Source organism: Erythranthe guttata, chromosome 10 (assembly GCF_056151865.1).
Source record: "Erythranthe guttata isolate IM_541 chromosome 10, IM_541, whole genome shotgun sequence".
NCBI classification, from domain to species: domain Eukaryota; kingdom Viridiplantae; phylum Streptophyta; class Magnoliopsida; order Lamiales; family Phrymaceae; genus Erythranthe; species Erythranthe guttata.
In genome coordinates, this window is record NC_142542.1 from 9,061,740 (window position 1) to 9,080,614 (window position 18,875).

The following is an 18,875-nucleotide window of genomic DNA, read 5'->3' on the forward strand; positions in this document are numbered from 1 at the left end:
AAACATAGTTTAAGTTCCTGGGAGCGGATATGATGTTTATCTGATTACTTATAAACCCAACCGGACATTGATATTGATAGAGAGGTTTTGTAACGGCCGGAAATGGCCTCCTTTACCTTCAAACCCCTCCTCCTTCAACAAACTCAACTACACCTCTCCTCATTCTCTCTCTCTAAAAACTTCAATTTCTACTTTTCTTATGATATTACACCCACCAAACATCAACTTAAGAAGCTACGCGTTTCCGCTCATTCCGCAACGAGCTTGTCTGAAGACGTAGCCGAAGCAAATTCAGGAAACGACGTCAATGCCGATTTTCTCTCTGGGCTTTCTTCTTTTGCTGTTGCTGATGATGTAAGTCAAAATTCTCATGTAAGAAATCATATCCGTGCCCAGAAACCAATTGAGAAAAGAGTTATACTCAAGGATAGACATGCTGCCAAGATTGGTCTCAATTCTAAATCAAGAAAACAAGTGGTTTCTTCTTCTTCTTCTTCTTCTTCTTCTTCTTCTTCTTCTATTAGGTTCAAAGCTACACATTCGGTGAATAGTAATTTGATTGAGCATAAGAATAATAATAAGGTGCCAGATAAGCAAAAGGAGAAGAGAAGAAGTAAGAAAGACAAAATTGATTCACCAGAATCTACGCTTAGGGTTGGTTTGGATATGTGCTCTAAAAGGGGTGATGTGGTCGGTGCAATTAAGCTGTATGAGTTGGCTAAGAAAGAATTCATTAAATTGGGGCAGTACCATTATGCTGTACTTTTATATCTTTGTTCTTCTGCAGCTACTGGTATTGTTCAGCCCGCAAAAAGCGGGACCGGCACTCGCAGTTTGAGTTCTGGCTCTGAATCTTTTATTGAATTCAGTGATATTCGGAAAACAACTAAACAAATTGGTACTGATTTTAGTGATGTACAAGGGGATTCTTCCAGAAGAAATTCTGTTAATGGGTCTATGGAGATTTATCCAGAATCTTTAGATGATTTGGTTCGTTTTCTGAAACAGAAAGCCGATAATTCAAATAGGAATGATGATAGAAGTAAGAGTTACGGTGTTCAAGTAAGTGAAGAGGTGAAGAGAGCTGCGCTCCGTAAAGGGTTCGAAATACACAACGAAATGCGTTTGGAAAATATTCCAATGAACGAAGCAACATTTACATCCGTAGCTAGAATGGCCATGGCTTTTGGTGATGGTGACATGGCATTTGATATGGTCAAACAAATGAAAGAATACGGTATAAACCCTAGGCTAAGATCCTACGGGCCTGCTCTATCTATATTTTGCAGTAATGGAGATATTGACAACGCTTTTAAGGTCGAAAGCCACATGCTGGAGCATGGTGTCTATCCAGAGGAGCCCGAACTCGAAGCACTCCTTAAAGTAAGTATAGATGCTGGAAAGAGTGAAAAGGTATATAATGTTTTGCATAAGCTTAGGACAAGTGTGAGACAGGTGTCGTCATCCACAGCAGAGTTGATTGAGAAGTGGTTTACGAGCAAGACAGCTTCGAGAGTTGGTAAAAGAAAATGGGATCAAAATTTTATTATCGAAGCGATGAAAAATGGAGGTGGCGGGTGGCATGGAAAGGGTTGGTTGGGTAAAGGAAAATGGACCGTGTCTCGTTCGCCTGTTGATTCTGATGGGTTATGCAAATGCTGCGGTAAAAAATTAGTTACCATTGACCTTGATCCGGTGGAAACGGAAAATTTTGCCAAGTCGGTGGCATCAATAGCTGCTGAGAGAGAGAAAGATTCGAGCTTTCAGAAATTTCAGAAGTGGCTCGACTATTATGGACCCTTTGAGGCAGTGGTCGATGCTGCAAATGTTGGTCTTTACAGCCAAAGAAGTTTTAAACCATCAAAGGCAAGTACACAAACTATTATTACTGTATCGGGGTTCGTTACTTATATACATATATTATCTAAAAAAAATATTGTGATTATGATTATGATTACTATGAACAGGTGAATGCTGTTGTGAATGGAATACGGCAGATGCTTCATTGTAGAAAATGGCCGCTTATAGTATTGCATAACAGGCGTATTAACGGAGGGAAAATGGAGGAACCTTTCAACAAAGCATTGATAGAAAAGTGGAGAACTGCTGATGCTATCTACGCGACGCCTACTGGTTCAAATGATGATTGGTAAACAAATACATTATTTTAAATAGCCAATTAAGTGGAATTTTTAAGGATTTTTACAGAGAAACTAAGTTGTGGGTGGGGTTCAGGTACTGGCTTTATGCAGCTATAAAGTGCGGATGCTTACTAGTGACAAACGATGAAATGAGAGATCACCTTTTTCAACTGTTTGGGAATGATTTTTTCCCTAAGTGGAAAGAAAGGCATCAGGTTCGTTTCAGTTTTACTGAAACCGGTCCTACATTTCGCATGCCGCCTCCATGTTCTGTTGTTATACAGGTTCGTCTTTCTTGTTTTACGAGACTGAACACAACATTTGTATTTGTTGTCTTAAATTGTGTTATAACATGACAGGAAACAGAAGAAGGGCAATGGCATATTCCTATTGTATCAGAATCTGAAAACGAGGACGAACGAATATGGTTATGCTGTTCTCGATCAAACTCTTCTTCTTCTTCTCATCACCAAAAACAAGGTACTAAATAATCAAACTGTGTTCAGAAAATTGAGCTATTTAAGTCCCATTGATCATTTTCATTAATAATAACATTTATTTGTTTTCCTTCTTTCATACTAATACTGCCTTGCTCTCAAATAAAAAGAAAAAAAAAACCACTTGGACATGATGTAACATATTTTCTTTACAGAACCACAGATTCCCCGAACGCAAAAGAAGAAGAGAGAAGCAAGAATAGGTGTAGAAACTATATTTGGCGAATCGGGAAAGCGCAATCACAGCAAAAATATTACGCTCCTTACACAACTTGAGACTGCAGAGGAACTTGGAGACTGTGCTATCGATTTCCAAATTTAGAATGGAAACAAACATCTTTGTAGTAAGTACACCTTCATCATATATTTCTTCTTCTAACCTAGTCTTGAGGTATACATGGTAATTAATCAAAATAAAAATCGTAAAAAAAATAATAAATACAAAATAATGTTACCCAGAAGATCGAACTTAAAAATTTTCAAAATAAACAAAATAATAATAAAAAAAAAAGTAAAAAAAAAAATAAAAAATAAAAAAATCAGCTAAAAGAATTACAACAAGAGCAGTCTTGGACTGAGCAACACACAGTAAACAAATGACTTAAACTTCCCTATCCACAAGTACAACTGGAAGGAAGAGCAGTCTTCTTATATTAATTATTATTTAACTAATAATCACTCAACCAAAGCAATTGTAACAGAAGTGTTGTTTAACTAATGGCGTGCAGTTGGACTTCTCAAACCACTCATCTCAATCTTATCTGTATACGAAAACTTGTTAAATAATGCAGAAACAGGTTTTGTCATCACCATCATCTTGCTTTCCTTTACTACTTCTTCTTCTTCAACCCTAACGCACGACTCTAAGTTACCCGTCGAATGATTCTTCTTGATATCCGCCGAGGGCACAAAGTCCCATCCCATGAAATCAGAGAGTGTCATCGAAGAAGGTGTTTCTCCAGCACAACTCGTTTTCTCCGAGTCTTGTTCTATAGGGCTTGCTAAGCTACTCAGTGTGGGGGATGGTGTTGACTCACCCGACTCGATATTCCAATTTGCCAGTGCTAGTGATGGATCTGCCGCCAGAGAGTCCGCGTACAAGACATCTTGTATGCGCGACATCACCGTATTCCCCAAGCTCTCAACTACTCTTGAATAGCTCTCGAGTATAGATAGACCTACGTCTCTGTTGTATTGGATTTTGCTTATTTCGAGGGACGATTGTGGTATGCCCGGGAATTGTTGTTTCAATAGGAGTAGAATTGTCTCTGCTCTCTCTTCGAAAAGCTCTCTCTTCTCCAAGCTTATGGCGGAGCCCCAGTTTGACGATTTGCTGTCGGCCTTGTGGTGCATTTTCCTTTTCCATATAACTATTGATGCCTCTATTCTGTTCTTTAGGTCGAGGACTTTGTGCTCTGATGACAAGTCCATTGTCGATAGGAACTGCAGTGGATCGAAGAACTCGACTGTAATGCTTTTATATATTGATTCACCTAGGCTCGCTCTTCCATTCTACAATAATATCACAATCACTCATTATCAAATAAGTTTTTGAGACGAAGTGGCTTCACTTCTCTTTATTGGCGAAAAACAAGGGTAAATTAGGGATTCTCTCTAAGGTAAGACCGAATAAATTACAAATCTCTGTGGTATTGGTAATTACACAGACCCCCCCTAAAACTGACAGCCACTTATAAACCGTAAACAGTATGAATGAATTGTCTAAATTATTCTTTTATTAAATAAACAAACTATGTCTAAATTACGGGTACCCTTGAGGTAAGACAAAATATTACATTACATTTACTTTCTAGGTTATTCATAACGAGTAATTCATGGAATCTTCAAGATTCCGTTACTTATAGCCCTGTAAAGTGTAATTATAAGACGTAGAAATAGCTCAGGGGTGTTTGTAATTACAAACACTAGAGGGGTTTGTAAGTTATTTAGTCTTACCTTGTGGCCGTAATTTACCAAAACATACACATACACAGAGAGAGAAAAAGATATCCTTTTTGAGTACCTTAGGGAGGGTTTCGATGTAGTTGTCGGGGATCTCCATATCTGAGAGTATTTGAGCGTTTATTGCCATTGATGCCTTCAATACTTGATTAACAGCTTCTTTTTGCTTTTGCAAAAATTGTCTGGATTCTTCTGACAATCCGTTTGGGGGAACCTTGACACTAGGTAGCCACCATTTATCATTTCGTTCAGAGTCATCTGCATCTCTTTTTACATACTTGAATTCTTGCTCGTTCGTGAAGTTATCCAGGACACCCTGCTCATTCGTTATCGTTCTTTTCATTACTATTATCATAACCAAAACATAAAGAAGAAGAAAAAAACTAAACAATTCGGGCGACTTATTCTTACAAGGAGCATGACGTCAAGTTTGCGCAAGGCTGGAATGTTCATAAGAAGGTCTCTACGTTGTTGTGTCACCATTATCTATCAAACAACGAAGCATTTATTATTGAGATAAATGGTCAAAACATACATATGGGAATGATGTATTATTATAAACTGTTACCTCCATATTTGTCCCATCCTTTGATTTCTGTTGAGAAGGAACAAACTCAACAATGTAATCTGTAACTGATAAAAGCCAGTCAATTTCCTTTTTCCACCTTGCCTTTCTATCTGCAGACATTGGCTCTAACTTGCTTTGTTCTCCAAAAACAGAAGCTGCATTTTTTTTATCAAATGTATCACAATTTTGATATAACCCAGAAAAAAAAAAGAATATTATAATGGGTTTACCAGCAAGATTGGTAACGGCGTTGGAAAGGGCCAATGCAGAAGAAACACCCTTCCCACCACCGGACATGTCCTCTCCGAGAAGCAGCTTTGAAAATCTTTCCTTCATCAATTCCATATCTTATACAATCAAACAAAAGGGATTATTTCTGTATTTTAACATATATACATAAATACAGAGTAAATTGATACGATGAGATCGATAATAATAATTAAAAAAAAAAAAAAAAAAAATACCGTACGTACCAGAGGAAGCTTTTTTTTCTTTCTTGAAATTCCCTGATGAAGCTGCAGCTGCAGCCCCGTCATTAATCAATTTAGGATCCATAACGGTGGCTATCTTTTCATCTACTAACAAAGCAGTCCCTGCTTCTTCTGGTTTTATTATACCCTCTTCGTTTCTATTTACTTGTACCTTCTCAGCAATGCCCTCCTCTCTTCCATTTCCATTCTCATGAACATTATTATTATTATTATTAGCCTGTCTAATATCAAACATTTTACGGAAATGAAAGGACCTCGATTTTTGTACGCCGCCACGCTCTTCTTTCGCCATCCTGGAGAAAGAATTCATGCAAAACAAACCACATTTGCCTGATCTTCCTTTAATTTCTTCTTCTTCTACTAGTTTGATTTTTTTTTTTCCGGCGAGGAAAACCCCTTGGGAAAAGGGTTTTTTTTTTTTTTCTGATGAAAGATTAATAATTAGTTTTGTGGGAATATTTTGTTTAAAGTTTTTTTAATTTTTGTGTTTGAGGGATGATCGATCAGTAATAGGACGTGGGGTGCATATTTGATAAACTAAGGAGGAGGTTGGTAATGGTGGTAGAAAAAGAAAAGAGAAAATGAGAGACATGTAATAAACAAATGATAAAAATGGTCATTCTTTTTCCAAAAAACCCGGGAAATCATACATATATGCTTAACTAACCAATTTCCACCTCTTCTCCAACCAATATACATACTCCCCATTTATTCTTAAATAAATCATTTTAACTATATAGCTTTCTATCTGATTCAATCCAACCGGACTACTTCTATGGAATATCAAATGATATCAATTTTAGTTCGACTTTATCCAAACATATGCGGTATGCCGTATATTGTTTTAGGGGCAAATTCCAAATAGGTCTATGATAGAGGCATTCAATTAAAAAAATATATATTCTATTTTTTTGTCTTGCTAATGAATCAACCTCATTCAAACTTATTTGCTAATAAGAAAAACTGTTTTATATATACCAAAATTATACCCAAGTTTTTCAAACTTCAATTCAACTCTAATTTTATGATTTACATTCTAATTTAGCTCAATTTCACCAATAAATCAATTTTGACCCTTATTTTAATTTTAACCCCAATTTTGACCACCACCGCCGGTCTCCGGCATTCATTTTTTTTAAAACATTTGTCTGATTTTTTTTTTCGGCAGGTCAGCCGCCGTTGACTTTTTTTGAATTTTTTTTAAAACTTGTTTTTTAAAACTATTTTTCATTAATATTACTGTAGTCAAAGACATTAATATTATTGTCAAAGACAATAATATTACTGTCCTAACTGTACTGTTTTAGACAGTACTATTGTTGTTAACACAATAATATTAATGTATTAATTTATCTTATCGTCTTGGTATGCAATATTGTTGTCTCCAACCATAATAGTACTTTCTCCGACAGTAATATTACTGTTTCAGACAGTAATATTAGTAATACGACTGTTTGGGACAGTAGTATTAGTAAGTAGTATTAGTAATGTTACTGTTACGGACAGTAATATTAGTAATATTACTGCTTTGGCATTCAAAATTATCGTTTCACACAGTAATTTTGTAGTTAACACAGTAATTTAAGTAGAAAACAAATTACAAAAAAAAAAAAAATCAACACCGGAATCTTGCCGATATAAAAAGTTCACGAAAAAAAATTATTTTCTAAAAAAAGATATTTTTTCCAAAAATTGTGAAAATGGGGGTTAATGTGATATATTTGTTCAAATCCGGGGTCAATGTGCAATATTAATGAAGTCAGAGAATAATTGATGAAATTGATGAAAATTATATTATGATGGGGATTTTAGATAAAAGATATGAGAATGAGTTTATTTGCGAAACTGTTGTTTGTCTGGACATATGTGCGCTTATGTTCATTGTCATGGACTTATTTGTCATTTGTCTTTGTTTTCTATATTGGAGTTTTTGTGAGTACTTTTTTGAGGAGGTCTCTTATCAACCACCTTTATTTGTCTAAATTTATGTATTTTTTCTTTTTTTCAATAAACACATCCCTTTAACATCTATTATAAACAAAGGCAAACTTAATGTTTATGGCAAACTTATCATCAACCCTACAAACCCAATTTTAATTATAACCTTTATCTAACTCCAATATCTTCAATTTTGGCCACAAACATAAATTTCATAAGATATTATACATATAAATTACAATTTGTGTAACAAACACATGAAACGTAGAGTCTTAGACTATGATTATCGAATATACAGTTCCATATATCGAGGGATTAAAAGAATTATTTCCATTTAGACTTGGTTTTATAAATTTCAGTTTTAGTAGTTTATTTAATTGTATGATTATAACTTGTTTATTGTGCTTGATGATGTTAGAGATAGATCACCTTAAAGTGCTGAAGTAGGATGAGCTCGAAGAGCAGAGTGGATCACTGGCTCACGAGCTTGATGACCTTGAGATACCTGCAATCATTGGAACACATGAACTAGGTCGGGGGTTGATCCGGCGGAAACCCCTCCGACGTTCAAGTCAAACGTGCGAATAGTATAAATGGTCCAGAGAATACGAGTTTTTGTACTACTCAGATAATAGGACGTACCTTAAGGAATGAGTTCAAACTTTTATTTATGCCTTAGTTGAGATTGTTGGGCCCAAACCATACTTGAAGGTGATTAGGCCTCGGTGGTAGTGGTCTTCAATATAGGGTTCGTGGCCCAGTAAGTAAAAGAGTTGTTGGCCCATTGGGTTAGCCCAATTATGCATATCATTAAGCCCCCCACTCTCGAGTCGATGTGGGGGCCATGTTGAAATGGGTGTCAGATCGTGTCGAGAGTAAAAATTGTAGAAGCCGCTCGTTGGCGTACGGCCTAATGGTGTGCGAAAACGCGTTAGAGCGTTTGTCGGAGGGGCGTGAAGGCGCGTTGACGCGTAGCGCGACCAAGTTGTCGCGATGTAAGTTACTTGAGTCGTCGATGTTGTCCCGCGACGATGTAGTAGCGCATATCGAGGTATCTCCTCGTGGGAGTTGTCTCGTCGCAGGGTAATAGAATTGATCGAGTTATCTCCTAGTGGGAGTTGTCTCGCGATCATGTAGTAGCACGGAGTGAGTATTCTCCTCGTGGGAGTTGTTATTTATCGACATTGTCAATGTTTTGGCGTGTTGCTTGTATGTGTTTACATATAGCCTCGTGCGTGATGTACTTGAGAGAGGGATCAGGCTCTCAAGATCTTTTTTATGGGGATCATGCCCCTTGTTAGACATCGTGGGTCGTAAGTATATTTGGACCATGGCCACATTTTAATGAAGGACCCGTCGAAAATAAGTAGATAAATTTGAGTAATCAAGCTAGCCAGGCTATATAGATTCTCATAATATCTCTAAGTATTTCTAGGGTTGTAATCGTGCTAACTTGAGCTTGCGATTATGTAGTGAATTGCGGGTGAGTTGTCTCATCGTGGGAGTTGTCTCGCAACGAAGTTGTAGGAGCGTTGGATGACGCGCGACTGGGGCGCGTGCGGATTCAGGTCGCTCTGAGCGAGTTGTCTCCTCGTCGGAGTTGTCTTGCATCGAGTCTTATTACCGAGCGAGGTGGCTCCTCGTGGGAGTTTCCTTGCAACGTGTTTGCAGGACCGAGCGAGTTTGCTCCTTGTGGGAGTTGTCTCGCAACGGGTTCGTAGTTCCAAGCGAGTTGACTCCTCGTGGGAGTTGTTCCGTTGCGGGTTGTAGTACCGATCGAGTTGTCTCCTCGTGGGAGTTGTCTCGCAAGCCCTCCACTCTCGAGTCGATGTGGGAGCCAAGTCGGAAAGGGTACCGGATCGTGTCGAGAGCAGATCGGTGTTGTTGGCATGGCGTGGAGGAATAATAATTTTTATTTTCTCTGCGGAGAGTGAGCGCTATTGGGTGGGGCTCGTTAAGAATCCTTGCACGATTTGGTAGAGCGCGTTGAAATTCCCGCCCGACTATGTGGTGCACAGTGGAAGTTGTGCGAGATTAAGTGAGTGGAGGGAGGCCGCCCGCGAATCGATGTTCGTAGGACCGAAAGAGTTGGGGTCGTCGGATCATGTGGGGGAAATTCGAGAAGGGTATTCTATTGCGCTTTGGCCACGGAGACTACGAAGACCCAAACGAATCGATGTGCCGACTGAGGCAGAAAGGAGGCTTTCGGGAATACTTGGGGGATTTTAAGCGTTTAACGAATTGTTTACCGTATTGGTCGGAAGAGGCGCTCATGGGTGCGTTTATGGCAGGTCTTTAAGAGGAAATAGCAGGCGATGTACGGCTATTCAGACCCAAGGATTTACAAACAACCATCGAGCTAGCCAAACGAAAAGACGAACAACTGCAAGTTGGAAAGAAATCGGGAGGCGGGACGATCCCGGTCACAACGGTGGCAGCAGGACGAGAATCGGTTAGCTCTGGGACTCGACGACTGACTTGGGATGAGTTGCAATAATGACGTGAGAAAAATTTATGCTATAATTGTGATAAGAAGTTTGTCCGAGGCCACCAATGTAAACGGCCGCAAGCGTTGTTGATTGAAATTGACGGGTCGGGAGTCGGAGGTGACGAAAAAATTGAGGAAGAGCCCCATATTTCCCTTAAATGCGTTAGAAGGCGAGGATGGAGTGTCGACGATGCGTTTGACCGACATGCTTAAGAATGAACCGATTGAGGTATTAATTGACAGTGGCTGGTCGACTACAGATGCACGCTACTCCAACTAAACTATTCTCAGTTAGAGTGGCGAACGGGGAAAAATTAGAGTGTCAAGATAAATATGAATTGAATATAATAACATTGCAAGGATACGAGTTCAAGACCAATCTATTTGTTTTACCAATAAACGGGTTGGACGTGGTACTAGGTATGCATTGGCTCGAGAGTCTTGGACCGATGTGGATTGATTACCGTATGAGAACGATAAAGTTTAATGACGGGGTCGAGAATACCACATTCAAGGAAGAACGAGAGGCAAAATTCCCGCGGAGAATTCTTCAAAACTAAACCTTGAGGACAAGATTCGTTTTGAAGGGAAAGAGAATGATACGACCCAATATTATGGAGTAGGATAGTTAGATTAGAATTACAACTTATTTGAGTTCTTTTTCCTTACGTATTGTTTGATTGATAGGGTTTCTTTTATTTTTTAGTTAGTATTTATCTTTTCATTGTTTTCCTAGGTCATTTGGTCTCTATTTGATTAGTATAAATATAAGTACGTAGGTTTAGGATTAATTATAAATATGTTTCATTTATAATTAAATGTCCAGGTGATACACGTTGGAGCTCTCACTACAACACTTTGTTGAACTTATAAATATGTTTTGTGCAGTGATTGATGTACTTGAACTTATTGGTCGTGATGCTTCAAGTACAAGTCATCGTACCGAAGGACAAGATATTGTAGATAGACTTTTGTCATTTGATTTTTTGTTGAGCCTCTTTTTGATAAAAAAAAATATTGGCGATCACAAATGAGCTGTCTCAAGCACTTCAAAGAAAAGATCAAGACATTGTGAATGCAATGACATTAGTACAAGTGTCAAAGATTTAAATTAAGTCTTTGAGAGAAAGTGGGTGGAGTTCTTTACTTGATGGTGTTAAAATTTTTTGGAAGAAACATGGAGTTAATATTCATCAAATGAATGCTAAATATGTTGCACGACGGCGAAGATGACGGAATGAAGAAGAAATGACGAACCTACATCGTTATAAGATTGAGACATTTTACACTGTCTTGGATATGCAACTTGGACTTGGATTATTAAATGCTCGATTTTCTGATTCGATTATGGAGCTGCTCAGATGTGTTTCTTGCCTTGATCCATCGAACTCATTCTCCCATTATAACAAGGAAAAACTACTTTGTCTTGTTGATTTTTATCCAGAAGAATTTACCGAGTTTGACAAATGTATGCTCGGTGATCAATCGGATAATTATATTGTTGATATGCTCCTAAGTAAGGACTTTTTTTTTTTTTTTGATTGAATGGCATAAGTGATCTTGCTCGCATAATGGTAGACACTAGGAAAAATAAGGTGCATCATTTGGTTTACTTGTTTTTTACATTGGCATTAACATTGCCAGTTGATGCAAATGGAACCATAAGAGACGAAGTCCACCAAGAGCCACTAAGCTTCCCAAGCGGACCAATCACAAGGCTTAGAGCCAAGCATTTCAAGGAAGCATTATATGGGCTGATTCAAGAAGAAGTTGAGATGGCAAACAATTGGAGGCCCAATATGAGTTCAAATCCATGTACGAGCCCATTCGCAATTCAAATCGACCCAAATCAGATTAGAGGGAAGTCAATCACAAAGATATCCGTTATGGAATGGTCTAATTGAAGCAATCACGTTTTTCAAGGATTTGGAGAGTCCTTCACTTGGTGCAATTTCAGCTTTAGAATATCAATATTCTGATTTAGATGTTTCCTTAATTTAAAATCAATAATTGTTAATTAGATTAGCTGATTTGTGGCTGATTTGATTAGATAGATAATAATTCCTTGTTCTTAGTTTATTTCCATAGATTAGAGAATATTGAACCCTATATAAATGGGCTAAGTTGTATGTTTCAGGAATTAATTCAGAAATTATTTTTGTGAGATATTAGTATTCTTCTTTCTATCTTGAAAGATCTTTTGAACTTATCAAGTTATCTTGTGGCGTTCAAACAATCAGACTTATCATCAAGATTCTTGAATCTATCTTGAACTCTTGGTGTGGCGTCTTCGTATCCATTGTGTAATCTTGGTTCGTGATTTACTAATCATTGGGTCAAGGTTCGACAAACTTGTTTCTTTGGGGGGTCTTGGGGTGCCAAAACCATATATTGTTATTGGGTTTCGTCACATGTTGGCGTAGTTCATATCAGTTGGTATTCAGAGCCTTGGTTTCAAAGGCAAGTTTCAATTTTTCTTGTAATTTCGTAATTTTTGCTCAAAAAAAAAAAAAGAAGAAGAGAAAAAAAACGAAAAAAAAGAAAAAAAAAAAGAAAAAAAAAAAGAAAAAAAAGGAAAAAAAAAAAAAAAAAAAAAGAAACGAAAAAAAAGGAAAGAAAATATTTGCGTAATCTTCAATATGGTATCTTTATTCTTGTTCTCCTAGATTTCCATATTCTTTAGCATTTATCTCTATAGAGATTACTTGCATCTCTTAGGACTTTAATTCTTGATTCTTGTGATTTGTTTGATTGATTCTCACTTTGAATTGCTATTTGATTCTCGATTGTTCTTGAGTTCAATTAAGAGTGAAAAGAAGATACAACGAGCAGAAAAAGGCAGAGTGGTGAGAATATAAGAGGGTAAAAGCCGATTGAGTGTTAAACACGAGTGTGAGTGACATCATATTGAGGGAAACACGTGAGGGAGTGTTTGTGAGGTTTTTAATAATATCTTGCAGATCTCGTAACATGTCACAAAACGGAGGAGATAATTCAACTGAAGAGGGGCAACAACCAGGCATTTCAAAGTTCCAAATGCAAGCATTGGTGAGCGAGATGAGGCGGGTGATGAGAATGGAGTTGGAGCAAATTCATGAAAGGATAGACAAATTGGAGGAGGAGACAACAAAGAGGCAGCACCCACCTAGGCGAGTGCAACCAAGAGCACAATGGGGTGATGCTGAAGATGAAGAAGAATTAGAGGAACTCGATGAACGTCCAATGAATGGAGTAAGGTTTGAACATGGGTATAAAGATGCTAACAATGGAAGAAGGCCTAGGCAAGATGACGATTTGGGAAGCATTAATGTGACGATTCCGCCATTTCAAGGCATAAACGACCCGGAGGCTTATCTAGAATGGGAGAAGATGATAGAAATGGTCTTCGAATGTCATAACTACTCCGAAAACAAAAAGGTAAAGCTTGTTGCAATTTAATTCACTGATTATGCTATTATTTGGTGGGATCAATTGTTGAAGGAAAGGAGGAGAAATTATGAGCAACCTGTTGAAACATGGGATGAGATGAAGGCCATCATGAGGAAACGTTTTAATTCCAAACTACTACCACAAAGAGTTGTTCAACAAGTTACAACGCCTAACTCAAGGATCGAGGAGCGTCCATGAGTACCACAAAGAGATGGAAGTTGCTATGATCCGAGCAAGTGTACAAGAAGATAGGGAAGCTACCATGGCTAGATTCCTACATGGCTTAAATCGTGAAATAGCAGATGTTGTGGAGATGCAACACTATGTGGAATTGACGGATATGGTACACCAGGCTATCAAAGTCGAACAACAACTGAAGCGGAGGAATTTGGCTAGGAAGGGAACAGGTGCAATCACTTCAAATTCGTGGAAGGCAGCACCTAAACGGGATGAATGGCCATCAACCAAACCTAAATTTGAACCTTCTAAGGATGCCAAACCAGCGATAACATTCAAACAAGGTAACACTGAACCTTCCACTTCTAAGAATCGAGATATGAAATGTTTCAAGTGCCATGGCAGGGGACACATAGCTAGTGAGTGTCCTAACAAAAAGGTTATGGTGATAAATGCCCAAGGGGAGATCGAATCGGAGGATGAAAAGGAAGACGAGGTAGATGAGTTGCCATCTTTAGGAGATACATACGAAGGACAATATGCTGCAGAGGGCGAGTTATTAGTGGCAAGACGAGCTCTTAGTGCACAAGGTAAAGAAGAAGAGAACAATCAACGAGAAAACTTATTTCATACTCGTTGTTTTGTAAATGGTAAGGTTTGCACCGTTATTATTGATGGTGGGAGCTGCACTAATGTTGCAAGTACTGAATTAGTTGAGAATTGGGGTTGCCTACTTTGAGGCATGCTCGACCATACCGACTTCGCTAAACAATAGTGGAGAAATCAAGGTGACAAAGCAAGTGTTACTGGCATTCTCCATTGGCAAGTATGAGGATGAAGTGTTGTGTGATGTGGTGCCTATGCAAGCATGCCATGTCCTATTGGGGAGACCATGGCAGTACGACCGCCGGGCAACACATGATGGGTACACCAATAGGTACTCTTTTATCATTAAAAAGCAACCCATGACACTTGTGCCGTTAAGTCCAAAACAAGTTCTTGAAGATCAACTCAAGATACAAAAAAAGAGTGAGAAGTGTAAAGAAAAACAGAGAGATGGTGAGATTGAGAGGAAAGAAAAGGAGAGAAGAGAAAATGAGAGAAGTGTCAAAACAAAAGAGAGTGATAAAAAAAATGAGAGTGCACGAGGGGAAAAATACAACTTCATTGCAAAAAAAAGTGAGATCAAGAGAGCTTTATTATCGCAACAGCCCCTTATAGTACTTATGTACAAGGAGGCCCTTTTGAGTACTAACGAACTTGTCGGATCATTGCCGAGCAATGTTGTTTCACTTTTGCAGGAATTTGAAGATGTCTTTCCCGAGGAGGTACCACCAGGCTTACCACCAATTCGAGGAATTGAGCACCAAATTGACTTCGTACCAGGTGCAACAATTTCAAACCGACCAACCTATCGAAGTAGTCCCGAGGAGACAAAGGAACTTCAACGGCAGGTTGATGAGCTACTTGAGAAAGGACATATTAGGGAGAGTATGAGCCCTTGTGCAGTTCCGGTGTTGCTAGTACCTAAGAAGGATGGGACATGGAGGATGTGTGTTGATTGTCGAGCCATCAACAATATCACGGTAAAGTATCGTCATCCTATTCCTAGACTAGATGATATGTGATGAATAGCATGGGTCTTGCGTGTTCTCTAAATTTGATCTTAAGAGTGGTTATCGTCAAATTAGAATGAAAGAAGGCGATGAGTGGAAAACTGCATTTAAAACAAAATATGGCTTGTACGAATGGTTAGTAATGCCTTTTGGGCTTACTAATGCACCTAGTACTTTTATGAGGCTCATGAACCATGTTTTACGTGCATTCCTTGGTAAATTTGTAGTTGTGTATTTTGATGATATTCTAATTTACAGCAAAAACCTTGATGATCACGTTGAACACCTAGCACTTGTTTTAAAGGTTTTAAGGAAAGAAAGGTTGTTTGCTAATCTTAAGAAATGTACTTTCTGTACGGACAAACTTGTGTTTCTTGGTTATGTTGTTAGTGCTAAAGGTATACTAGTTGATGAGGAAAAGGTGATGGCGATTCGAGATTGGCCAACGCCTACATCGGTGACTCAAGTAAGGAGCTTTCATGGCTTGGCTGGATTTTATAGGCGCTTTGTTCGAGATTTCAGCAGCATAGCAGCACCTCTTACAACAGTTATCAAGAAGAACGTTCCATTCAAGTGGGGAGAGGAACAAGAAAGGGCATTTCAACTCATCAAGGATAAATTGACTAATGCACCATTACTTGTTTTGCCTAACTTCACTAAAATGTTTGAAATTGAGTGTGATGCATCAGGTATAGGTATTGGCGGTGTACTAATGCAAGAAGGAAGACCAATTGCATACTTTAGTGAAAAATTAAGTGGGACAACTTTAAACTATCCTACATATGACAAGGAATTGTATGCATTGGTTCGAACTCTAGAGACATGGCAGCACTACCTGTGGACAAACGAGTTTGTGATTCATAGTGATCATGAATCCTTGAAGCATCTAAAGTGACAATACAAATTGAGTAAGTGTCATGCCAAGTGGGTGGAATTCATCGAAACTTTTCCTTATGTTATCAAATACAAGCAAGGTAAGTCATAGTTGCTGATGCATTGTCACGAAAGTATGTTTTGCTTTCAATACTTAGTAGTAAGTTGCTTGGATTTGAGTATATTAAGGACTTGTATGCAACTGATTCTGATTTTGGTGATTATTTTAAAAATTGCATTAATGGGGCATACGGGAAGTTCTATTTGCATGATGGTTTTTTATTTCGGGAGAACAAGTTATGTGTGCCACATTCATCTTTGCGTGAATTATTTGTTCGGGAATCACATAGTGGTGGTTTGATGGGGAACTTTGGGTGGCTAAGACTTTAGGTGTGTTGCATGAGAATTTCTTTTGGCCACGCATGAAACATAGAGAAAATTTGTGCAAGATGCATTAGTTGCAAACAAGCTAAATCTAGGCTTCAACCACATGGTATGTACACTCCCCTACCTATTCCAAATGCACCTTGGGTTGATATCTCTATGGATTTTGTTTTGGGTTTACCTAGAACAAAGAGAGGGAGAGATTCAGTTTTTGTGGTTGTTGATAGGTTCTCTAAAATGGCTCACTTTATTGCATGCCATAAAACTGATGATGCATCACATATAGCGAATTTATTTTTTTGTGAGATTGTTAGGTTGCATGGTATGCCAAGGACTATTGTTTCTGATAGAGATGCAAGGTTTTTAAGTTACTTTTGGAAGACTTTGTGGGGTAAGTTAGGAACTAAATTGTTGTTCTCTACTACATGTCACCCACAAACTGATGGTCAAACGGAAGTAGTCAATAGGACTTTGTCTACTTTATTGCGTGCAATTATACAAAAAAACTTGAAAACTTGGGAAGATTGTTTACCGCATGTTGAATTTGCTTATAATCGTTGTGTTCATTCTGCAACTAAGTTTTCACCATTTGAGATTGTTTATGGTTTTAATCCTTTGACTCCTTTGGATTTAACCCCTTTACCTTTGGATGAGCGTGTTAACTTAGATGGCGAAAAAAAAGCAGATTTCGTAAAACAACTTCACGGGAAGGCAAGGCAACATATAGAGCGTCGGACTGAGCAATATGTCAAGCAAGCTAATAAGGGGCGCAAGAAAGTTGTCTTCGAACCCGGAGATTGGGTATGGCTACATATGAGAAAGGATCGGTTCCCTCAACAAAGAAGATCTAAACTTCTTCCAAGGGGTGATGGACCATTTCAAGTGGTGGAACGTATCAATGACAATGCCTACAAACTTGAACTACCTGGTGAGTATGGTGTTAGTACTAGCTTTAATGTTTCTGACTTATCTCCATTTGATGTAGGTGATGCAGATTTGAGGACAAATCCTACTCAAGAAGGGGAGAATGATGCAAATGGAACCATAAGAGACGAAGTCCACCAAGAGCCACTAAGCTTGCCAAGCGGACCAATCACAAGGCTTAGAGCCAAACGTTTCAAGGAAGCATTATATGGGCTGATTCAAGAAGAAGTAGAGATGGCAAACAATTGGAGGCCCAATATGAGTTCAAATCCATGTACAAGCCCATTCGCAATTCAAATGGACTCAAATCAGATTGGAGGAAAGTCAATCACAAAGATATCAGTTATGGAAGGGTCTAATTGAAGCAATCACGTTTTTCAAGGATTTGGAGAGTCCTTCACTTGGTGCAATTTCAGCTTTAGAATATCAATATTCTGATTTAGATGTTTCCTTAATTTAGAATAAATAATTGTTAATTAGATTAGCTGATTTGTGGCTGATTTGATTAGATAGATAATAATTTCTTGTTCTTAGTTTATTTCCATAGATTAGAGAATATTGAACCCTATATAAATGGGCTAAGTTGTATGTTTCAGGAATTAATTCAGAAATCATTTTTGTGAGATATTAGTATTCTTCTTTCTATCTTGAAAGAGCTTTTGAACTTATCAAGGTATCTTGTGGCGTTCAAACAATCAGACTTATCATCAAGATTCTTGAATCCATCTTGAACTCTTGGTGTGGCGTCTTCGTATCCATTATAATTTTGGTTCGTGATTTACTAATCATTGGGTCAAGGTTCGACAAACTCGTTTCTTTGGAGGGTCTTGGGGTTCCAAAACCATATATTGTTATTGGGTTTCGTCACATGTTGGCGTAGTTCATATCACCAGTTGCTACCGCTACTGTTGAGAGGACATTTTCAGCTATGAATATCATAAAGAATAGATTGCGCAATTGGATGAATGATGAATGGTTAAGTGACGTTTTGCTTGTCTTTATTGAGAGAGAAGTCTCTACATAAATTGATAACGAAACAATCATGGAGAGTTTTCAGAAAATGGAAACACGAAAGGGCCATTTGTAATTTTATAATTACTTTTATGACTATATTTAGAGTTGTAACTTCAAAGAATTGAATTAATGTTATATTAGTTAAAATATTCTATAAATTTGTAGATATTTTGTGCTACTTTATGTAAATTAATCAGAAGAAAAAAAATCGAGGGGCGATGCCCGTGAACTCCGTAAAGCCACCCTGATTTTAACATCCTATTGCTTAGAATCAAAACACATGGCTAGATGGGATGAGATCGGAGTTTTAAAATTACCAACATTTACTTTTACAAAAAACATGTACAAATAGTACCATTTTCGAAATTTTGTT

General features: G+C 38.0%; 2 protein-coding genes across 4 annotated transcripts; one reads left to right on the plus strand and one right to left on the minus strand.

The window, feature by feature from the left end:
* On the plus strand, window positions 1–8,268 carry LOC105966446 (proteinaceous RNase P 1, chloroplastic/mitochondrial). Of its 3 annotated transcripts, none has more exons than XM_088823693.1 (6): window positions 1–1,866; window positions 1,968–2,149; window positions 2,236–2,425; window positions 2,501–2,621; window positions 2,794–2,982; window positions 8,016–8,268. In XM_088823693.1, exons 1-5 carry the CDS (start codon window positions 103–105, stop codon window positions 2,958–2,960), a joined length of 2,424 nt encoding a protein of 807 aa, XP_088679819.1. In that variant the 5' UTR covers window positions 1–102; the 3' UTR covers window positions 2,961–2,982; window positions 8,016–8,268. The 3 variants fall into 3 exon arrangements, with proteins under 3 accessions (XP_088679819.1, XP_088679818.1, XP_012846453.2); XM_088823692.1 differs by lacking the exon at window positions 8,016–8,268 and adding an exon at window positions 3,430–4,229; XM_012990999.2 differs by lacking the exon at window positions 8,016–8,268 and having other exon boundaries at window positions 2,794–3,021.
* On the minus strand, window positions 2,977–6,412 carry LOC105966445 (rop guanine nucleotide exchange factor 12). Its single transcript, XM_088823694.1, has 6 exons — window positions 5,642–6,412; window positions 5,399–5,515; window positions 5,169–5,323; window positions 5,012–5,086; window positions 4,662–4,916; window positions 2,977–4,150 (listed from the first exon to the last, which is right to left on the minus strand). Exons 1-6 carry the CDS (start codon window positions 5,967–5,969, stop codon window positions 3,353–3,355), a joined length of 1,728 nt encoding a protein of 575 aa, XP_088679820.1. The 5' UTR covers window positions 5,970–6,412; the 3' UTR covers window positions 2,977–3,352.
* Window positions 8,269–18,875: the final 10,607 nt, after the last annotated feature.

Excerpts from the sequence above, each read along its gene's own strand:
- LOC105966445 (XM_088823694.1), bottom strand. The coding sequence starts at position 5,969 with ATGAATTCTTTCTCCAGGATGGCGAAAGAAGAGCGTGGCGGCGTACAA. Across the intron at positions 5,324-5,398 it reads CGCCGTTACCAATCTTGCTG|CTTCTGTTTTTGGAGAACAA; the intron begins GTAAACCCATTA and ends AAAAAAATGCAG. Across the intron at positions 4,917-5,011 it reads AACTTGACGTCATGCTCCTT|GGTGTCCTGGATAACTTCAC; the intron begins GTAAGAATAAGT and ends ACGAATGAGCAG.
- LOC105966446 (XM_088823693.1), top strand. The coding sequence starts at position 103 with ATGGCCTCCTTTACCTTCAAACCCCTCCTCCTTCAACAAACTCAACTA. Across the intron at positions 1,867-1,967 it reads GAAGTTTTAAACCATCAAAG|GTGAATGCTGTTGTGAATGG; the intron begins GCAAGTACACAA and ends TACTATGAACAG. Across the intron at positions 2,622-2,793 it reads TTCTCATCACCAAAAACAAG|AACCACAGATTCCCCGAACG; the intron begins GTACTAAATAAT and ends TTTTCTTTACAG.